Genomic DNA, 8635 nt, shown 5'->3' on the forward strand with positions numbered 1-8635 from the left:
TTAAGGAGGAATAGTAGGATTTGGAAAAACAAAAGCTAATGATTTAAAAGAAGCTCCGTATTTGCTTTGAATTTGGAAGTATTAAATGTGGTGGTGCGCCCTCTAATTAATTTGCTATCATTGCCTGATAAGGACAGGCACCTCACCTCTTTCCCCGTCACCATTTTTTTTGACAGATTCGATGATGCAGTAGTAGTTTAATTCTCGCTGTAAATTGACATCCTAGAAAAATACTCCATGCATAGTGAGTGAAAGGGCACCCTTTGGCTTTTACTCAGCACCAAATAATCGAAGTTTTCAGCAAGTTATTTTTGCCCAAAATTGGACTATATAGTAAAAAAAGGAAACATAGATTTGCACAAAATTAGTATATCCAACTAAACAGCTAATCTCATAATCAGCAATTAAACATGCCCAATATTTGTCGAGAATTTTAAGAAAGAAATACATCTTTACATATTGCACCGCGCAACAGGAAAAGAAACAAAAACTTATTCATATGATAGCTCCATTCAAAATATTATTTCCTATTACAAAATAAAGTAAACACGGGAGATTTAATTATTGGGTGTGTTTTGTGTTTGTTTTTGCTCCATGGTATCCGTGTGACAAGTGCATCTTGTTTAATAATAGACCATGTTCCACCCACACACTAAGTATAAACCGCCACAGGAAACCCTAAACACAAAAGGAGCGTTTATGGTCCTATCGTCCCTCCCTCTTCCGTTGCTCTACCTTCTTCTGTGCCCCCCCCCCCCCCCCCGAGCTCCTTTTATACCCTAACTTTGTAGTACATTGACCCTCCTCTCCTAGATATTCGGCGTTAATAACATTAGTCTATTAATCCGTAAATCTGCCCAATATACCTCACAAAGAGAAAGAAAGAAACACATGTTTGTATTATAACTCTTCTCAAATATGTCATACTACAAAATAAACACAATGGAAATATTTGTTTTGGATAATTCTTATTTGTTTTTTCTTCATAGTATTCACACGGCGGTCGCATCTTGGTTATGTATTCTGCACTTTCAGTCATACACCTTACTCCCGCGACTCCACCTTCTTCTACATTACTCATGCTCCTTCCTTTTCTACCACAACTTTCTCCTCCAATGACTCACCCTCCTAAACCTTTGGCAACAGTAAACTTGGTGTGGTAAATCGGCACATCTACCTATTATAACTCACACAAAAGAAGAAGAAAATCCTCGTAACTCCGTTCAAATATATAATTTCCTATATTACAAACAAGGCATGATGCATAAAGTTTTTTTTCTGACCCTTCATATTTATTTTTATTACAAATTCATCCTCCCGTCATCCAGGCTACGGCTTGCCCAGATGCATCCGTGCGCGCCAAGTATAATTAACCGACTATGTAACTATCCGACAACCTAGATTTGAAAAGCCGTCGTTATTCGTAGACCTTGTTCCCGCCACTTCTCCTTCCTCCACACCCTCGCCCTCTCCTCCCACCCTACCCTCATCTTCGACAGCCCGCTCCCCCCACCCACCCATACCTGAACCGACCGTAACTCCAATCCGACGAGTCTGTGTCCATGACATGACAGTGGCCCGCTCTCGACTTCGTACCCACATGAGATTTCACTCCTCGCATTCTCAAAAACCTAAATCCAACGTTCTATCCTTCTTTTTTATAGGATCCGGTGCCCCCACCATCAGAAAAAAAGAGATCTACGCAAAACATATTGAGGTGGGAGCAACTGATTGACTGACGGTTTGAGCCGAGGTGGGAACACTGTGGCGGGCGGTCTAGGGGAGGCTAAACAACCGTTAGTATCTCCCGCCACTCCACTTTCTCCGACACTCCCAAGCCCCCCCCCCCCATTCCCGCCATGGCGACGTCCTCCCCACGCTCCTAAACCTGAAGCGGCCGTAACTCCAGTTCGGCACACCCGGGACCTCGATGGCGGCACCGTGCTCCCCCCGCCGGAGATTAAACCCTTGAATCACATCCCGTCTATTTTTTCTTCCTTAACAGGATGTGGTGCTCCCACCTTTTGTTTTAGAAAGAAAAGGATATTTACAGAAGGCATTAGTGGGGTGAGGTTAACGGAGGAGGTGAGGTAAGAAAGGCCGGTGTGGCGGAGTGCTGAAGTATTCAACGGGTCAGCACACGCAGGCCGCAGCCTTTTCCTCCCTCCCGGACCGGATCCATTTTCTTTCTTTCTTTCTTTCACCACCAACTCTTCTTCCTCCTCCTTCTCCTCCCTCGCCCGCCCGGTCCCGGAGGCGGAGCAGGCAGCGCCAACCCTCCCTCCCCTCCCTCCCTTCCCGTCTCGTCGTCGGCGGCGGCGTCGCCTGAATCCATCCACCAAGGTTCGTCGCTACTTCCCACACGGACCAACCATGTCCGTATTCTTGACGGGGTTTCTCTTGGTTTGCTCTGTATTTTTTTTCGCGTGTTTCCTGCCTTCTTTTTCATCGTTGCCTTCACGCTCCGGCGTCGTCCCTGCTGTTTCTCATCTGTTTGCGGAAAGGCGTGCGTGCGTGTGTGCGTGGCGAGCGTTTCTCTTCGCTCGTTCCGTTCGTTCGTTCGTCAGGGGCAGGAGAACTGAACCTCATCAGGATTCAGGAACAGGGCGTCTCTCCTCGGTGTTTTGGTTGTTTTTGGATCATGGCTAGACGGGATCATGTCCAGCGACGTCAATCTGACTAAGATTTCCCTTCCGATTTGGCCGGAACTCTCTGTTTCCGACGAGGACATGGAGGAACGCTCTGTTTTCCTTTCATGGCCGTTACAGCTATCTGCGTTTTATTCATACAAAATCAGAAAAACCTCGAGTTAACCGTGCCTGATGGGGTTTTCCATGTCTCAAGTAAGTAATTACGCATCGAGTGTCATGAATGATGGCTCCATCGGGTCCGTGCATCTCCAAACCGTTGGTTGTTCTTGTTGACAGGTTGAATTGAACGGATGGGCTGTTGAATGGATTAGATGTTTAGATAGATTGGATTGGCTTCACAGTACTTACTTGATGATCCCATTGAAGGGAGTAATTACTTATTTTTGACTTTGCTGATTGGGTACTACTCATGATTGTTTCCCTTTTGGTTAGGGTACAACTAGTATTTATTTATATATGAAGCCGCTTTCCTAGGTTTGTCCTATAGAGACCCTGTAAGTTGGTGGTTTTCCTTCAAGTGAATCAGTCTAGTGATGATATGGTGCATGTACCTTTCAGAGTGTCCATTTTATACTAATTTTTCCTTACAAGCATGGTTTATCTTCATGACAATTGGATGCGTTTCTCTATGTTTTTTTCTCTTATTTTTTTCCTTGGTTCAGTATCTTGTGTTTCTGACGGAATACCGAGAAACACTGCACAACAACCACTTGCTTAACATGTGACCAGAGTTTCTGCGTCAGTTATCAGATTCTTTCTTAGAAGCCTCCTCTGCATTCTTGATTTAAATATGTTGTTTCAAGAAGATGGGAGGAAATTACAACCCATTTTTCTTCATCATTAAAGTAGCTCCCTCCTTCTATGCTTTTATTTGGTTGTTGATACACTAACTAACCAACAAGGATCCGTATATACATTTTTTTTTATCAGCGTGTCTTAAGAAATTGTTTCAGTTGTATGCAGTTGGTGGATGTCTCTCCATGTTTTCTGAAAGAAGTGCGTTTATGTCACCGTCATTGACCCCTCTAGAAAAGCACAAACGTTCCTCTTGAGTTACTCCTATAACCCTGTTTCTTGGTTTATGCTCCTCGATTACTTTATGTGCTTCCTCATGATTAGCAATCTTCGTTTCTCCTGCTGGTTTTCACTGACACTTGGTCGGAGACTATCTTTATCTGTACTAAATCTGTTCCGTTCATACACTTTCTCCAGTATGGTCTTCAGGCAATGATCTATTTGGAGTTGCTAAAGTCGTTAGGTACACGCTTTGCTAGGTTGTTAGTTGATCATTGACAAATCTGTTCATAACAGGTCGCAAAGGCAAGGGAAGCCGAGGCACCATTCCATAATCTGCACGGGTCGTACTGATAAGGAATTATTAATTCATCATCCGTGCGCTTTGCTGCTGGGCCAAGAACAAATGGACCAGCTGCTGCATCATCAGGACTCCACGTTTTATGGGAAGGAAATGCAGGGGTGTCGATGGAGCTTCCTTCAGTTCTTTGGCCTTCGACGGCGTCCACGGTCTATGAAGATGCTCTCTGACAAGAAACATCGTCAGGACAAAAACATTGGCGGTAAGTTGCCACTGATCGATCTTTAACCATTTTGGAGTTTCCTTGAGTTATTTGCTTGATCCAGTGAAGAAACAGAGCACGGCAGCTAATATGTGTCATTCTGTACTCAAATGCTTTTCTGATTGTCCCATTTGACCTTTCATAATGAATGATGAAAAAGTTCCTGCTTAACGCTTAATGTGCTAAATAATTAATTCCTTGTTATGTGGAAGTATTACCAAATGCATACCTTGTTTAAAGAATCTACAAGTATTCAACTTATATATGCTCCTAAAACGATATGTGGAGTAATTATTATTGAATTAATTGTAGGAAGTAGACTTCGAGGTTGCTATGCTCCGTTGAAAGATGATGATAGTGGTGTCACAGAGGACCATGAAAACACTCAGGTATATATCAATAACTCACCTTGATTGAATAAATGTGAAGTTCTCTTCCTCTATCTTGTATACTACCTATTAGACATTTCGGCAAGCTTAATTACAGAGGAAGTATTTATGTATATCCAGTAGTCAATTTTCATACACCATATACAGTTTAAGAGCTGTTGTGTCTATCTAATACAAATAATCTATTGTACAGTTGTTTTGCTCATTTGTTCTTGTACAATTAAAATTTATTTAGGAAAGTGTGTAAAGTATTTAAAATCATCGGTATATAAAGATTTACGTGCTGCCACTGCATTACATATAAATAATTTGGATAAGTACTTATGTCCTCTAAAATACATACACATCCAAATAATTTTTTCTTTGGACACGTAAACTGATCGTATCCCATTATTTTCTCGTATTTCAGGTAAAACATAAACAAAAGGGTTCCAAAAAGAACTCTGGCAAGGCAGGTCTAAAGTCCTTTATTTCAAGAAAATTGTATGGAAAGGAAGGTCAGAAACAAAAAATGCTTCCTGTTGCACCAAGGCTGCTGCGCACACTTTCGATACATTATCTAGAAAGCAATGTCTATGTTTTTGATGGTGAATCAGCTGCCAATGGCAATGGTCCTTCACATGGTGCTAAATCTTCACTACAAAATGCAACTGGTACAAACTTGCATGAAAACACCCTGGATGGTGCCAGTAGCGATATGAGTTTTTCACAGCTCAAAAGTATAGGTGAGGAACACATGAAACGGAAGAGCCACCGTAGCATTTCGATGGATGGGATTCTTCATAAGGTCCCTTATGGGCAGAAGATGTCAGGAGAAACAATCATAGAAGAGCTTCCGCGGTCAGCGTCTGCCACATATGATAGGGATTGTCTGAAACCTTACACGGCCACCGCCTCGAGGAGACATGGAAATCAAAGTTTTCGGCGTTCACGTTCGCTATCTGAATCACTGGAAAGCTACTCTCACTTGCTTGATTCCATCTCAAGCGGTGAGTCCAAAAGGCTGACAAGCTCCAGGTCTACTAGGAATCATTCTTTGGAATCAAAAGGTTTGGCTAGACTTGCTGAATATCTTGTGATTCCAGAAGATGCCTTGGCATTGCACGCTTCGGAAAAAATTGTTGTTGACGGAGATGTGAAATCCGCTGTGGATGAGAGTTCTTGCAGTGAGGTTGCTGGTGGTTCTGAGAACACTAAGGTACCTGAAGTGTTGTCGAGTGAAGAAAAGCGTGGTGTCGAGGCATCGACTGAAGCTGATTTATGCATTGCTCCTTTACCTTCAGAGGTGGTTGATGTTTCAGAAGAACATGCTGCTGCAACTTGTGATGATGATCAGCTTCTCTCTTCAACCGAAGCCAATATGTGTAATGATCCTTCAGCATCAGGAGATGACATCACAGAACAACAGGCAATATCTTGTGGTGATGAAGACGGTATTCACTCTTCGACAGAGGCTGATTCATGTACTCTTCTCGGTCTTCTACGATCAGAAGAGTCCGACATCGCAGAACAACACACAACAGTTTATGATGATCAGATCAAGTCCTGCACCGCTCAACCTTCAGAAGACACCAGCGTTGCAGAAGAACACCCAATGATTTCTAACGACAATCACATCCAGTCATTTGAAGGTACATGCTGTGTTCCTGACCCCAATCAAGATTCTCAAGATGAGTTAAATTTAGGATGTGAACAAGAGACTGAAAGTCCAACCTCTGTTCTGGATGTGGCCTTCTCAGACCATACAATGATGGATGGTGAGATTTTTTTTTCTAATATGCTAAACCTGCATTAGCTTTGTATAATTTTAGAAAAATATTTTCACTTCAGAATGTTTAATTTGAGAGTTCTTAACCTGGGTTAGCATCTCAGAATGACATTCTTAATAAGAAAAAATACATATTCACATTAATAATTGAAATATTAGTTTCACATTCGTCCAACTTATTATTTCATACTCTCACTAACAATTCCAATTTAAACTTTCTTGTTTCACAGATTCATCGTCGCTGGAAGAAGATATTCTCGATTCAAATGAAGCTGACGATTCAGTTGGCAATGACGATCTGAATGTACAAGAGAACAACTTCAGCGATCTGAATGATCTCCAACTGCAAGTAACAGACCCTAAGGATGAAGCCGTGCTGAACTATGTCAAGGACATATTCATCAGGTCAAGCTTCGCCACCGAACCGCTCTTTGATGCATGGCGCTCGCATAACATGGCAGCTCTCCAGAAAGAGGACTGCCAGCACAGCGACCTCAGCTTCTCCGCCACTGCTGCATTGGACCTCGCCATGGCCGACATGTCTGCTGATGAGTTCCTCCTATTCGACCTGACCAACGAAGCGCTGCTCGACATGTACAGGAAGTACGATGCCGCTAATCGCGGGTCGAACTGCGCTCGACCGAAGCCCGTGGGGGAACGTGCCATGAAGGAGTTGTGGGGTAAGGTGAGCTACCAGCTTGATGAGGAGCTCGATGTGGACGTTGATGGCATTCTGTCGAGCGACCTGGTGAGGGCGGACCGCTGGGTGGAGTTTCGGCGGGATGGTGATGAGGTAGGGGACAAGGTGGCAGACTTCGTCCTTGACAGGCTGATCACTGAGCTCGCTCTCCAGCTCGCAAAGTTTTGATCAGTCTAGCTTGCTAGGTAGTTATTCATTCGTTTTGCCCATTTTCTTTATTTAGCTAGCTCGGAACAATGGGAAGTGCTAGAGAATATTAAATTTCTCATCTGTACATTAGATATGTTTTTTCGTTCTTTGAAGACAGAAGACAGAGCAGAGAACAGTCAGGGTTAGCGGTAGGGATTTTGAGGTGTTGGTTTAGACCGGTTGCTGTGAAGTTCCGCATGTTGGATAAGCATGAGTGGTCAAGTTAAAGATGCAATGTTGGACCACACTGTTTGGTTGAATGAATCTTGAGGCAAGAATTATGTTGGAATAGAAATTTGCCAGTGATACAAAATGAATTAATATCCTTGCTCAGAGCATGGAGAAGTTAATCCTACTCTCCATTTTACCGGTGATTCTTTAGAATTTTATTCATGCTTTGCATATCTATTTTCCTGATCTAAATGGAAAGTAAACAAATATTTTCTAGGCCTTCGTATTTTTTTTAAATCTGTCTGTTAGGGCCTCTGTCCCAGATTTTCATGGCCTCTGGAAGCATCTTTCCGAGACTTCGAGACGCTTCATGAACATCAAGGGCATTGTTAGATGGCAGCAGCAAGCTGAAGCAAACAAACAGGCTCAGAATATAGAAAAACAGAGTTTATCTTGGACAATGCTGACATGAATCTTATCTGCAAGACTGCAACTAGGCACTTTTGGCATCTCAAGTTCAGCTCAGTGGACAAGAAATATGGAGAGAAAATTCCACGCGTGACGTCTGCTGGTAAGGTAAAGTTGCTACTACTGCAACGGAGAGAAAAGGTTGATTCAGTTAGAAGTCGACAGGATTCAGAAGAAGATTGATTACAAGTATGTCAAACCATGACGTGTTTCTACAGTTTCAGTTAGCCATGCTGTTGCTACATTTTCAGATCGTGGGCCTCTCATCTAAGCATGATACATACATGTTTGCCCGCAGATGATAATGTTTCATTATTAATCCAATAGATGCTTGCATCCAGCGTATCCTTATGGAAAGTTTCAAGCCAGATGTTAATTTTGTTCCCACTTTACTGGTTGTTCCGTGGACAATTTTCCATGAAAAAACTGAATGTGCTAATGCTTCAGGCTGGCTTGGATGCTGCTCACAGGCTCTGGTTCGGCATTCCAGCTGCTGAAGTAGTGACAGTCGGGCTATAGCAGCAGTGCAGCACACACTAAAATGGGCTCAAAGTGGCCTGAAATGTACATGTCATTGCTTTTGCTGGGCTTGACCTGAATCTCTTGCAGCATTCCTCTTTGTTTCTTTTTAAAATTGTTTTCCCTGGTCTCTGTCCCATACTTTCTGAGGTCTCGATTTTTTCCGAAACCCTGAAGCAAACAAAGACTAGGTGATGCTGTAT

General features: G+C 42.8%; 1 protein-coding gene across 2 annotated transcripts; it reads left to right on the forward strand.

The window, feature by feature from the left end:
• Positions 1-2276: 2276 nt before the first annotated feature.
• LOC124667061 lies at positions 2277-7599 on the forward strand. 2 transcript variants are annotated; one of them, XM_047204392.1, is made up of 5 exons: positions 2277-2343; positions 3963-4228; positions 4541-4617; positions 5027-6374; positions 6616-7599. In XM_047204392.1, exons 2-5 carry the CDS (start codon positions 4072-4074, stop codon positions 7251-7253), a joined length of 2220 nt encoding a protein of 739 aa, XP_047060348.1. In that variant the 5' UTR covers positions 2277-2343; positions 3963-4071; the 3' UTR covers positions 7254-7599. The 2 variants fall into 2 exon arrangements, with proteins under 2 accessions (XP_047060348.1, XP_047060347.1); XM_047204391.1 differs by lacking the exon at positions 2277-2343 and having other exon boundaries at positions 3357-4228.
• The last annotated feature ends 1036 nt before the right edge of the window (positions 7600-8635 follow it).

This window comes from Lolium rigidum, chromosome 6 (assembly GCF_022539505.1).
Source record: "Lolium rigidum isolate FL_2022 chromosome 6, APGP_CSIRO_Lrig_0.1, whole genome shotgun sequence".
In the NCBI taxonomy this organism is placed as follows: domain Eukaryota; kingdom Viridiplantae; phylum Streptophyta; class Magnoliopsida; order Poales; family Poaceae; genus Lolium; species Lolium rigidum.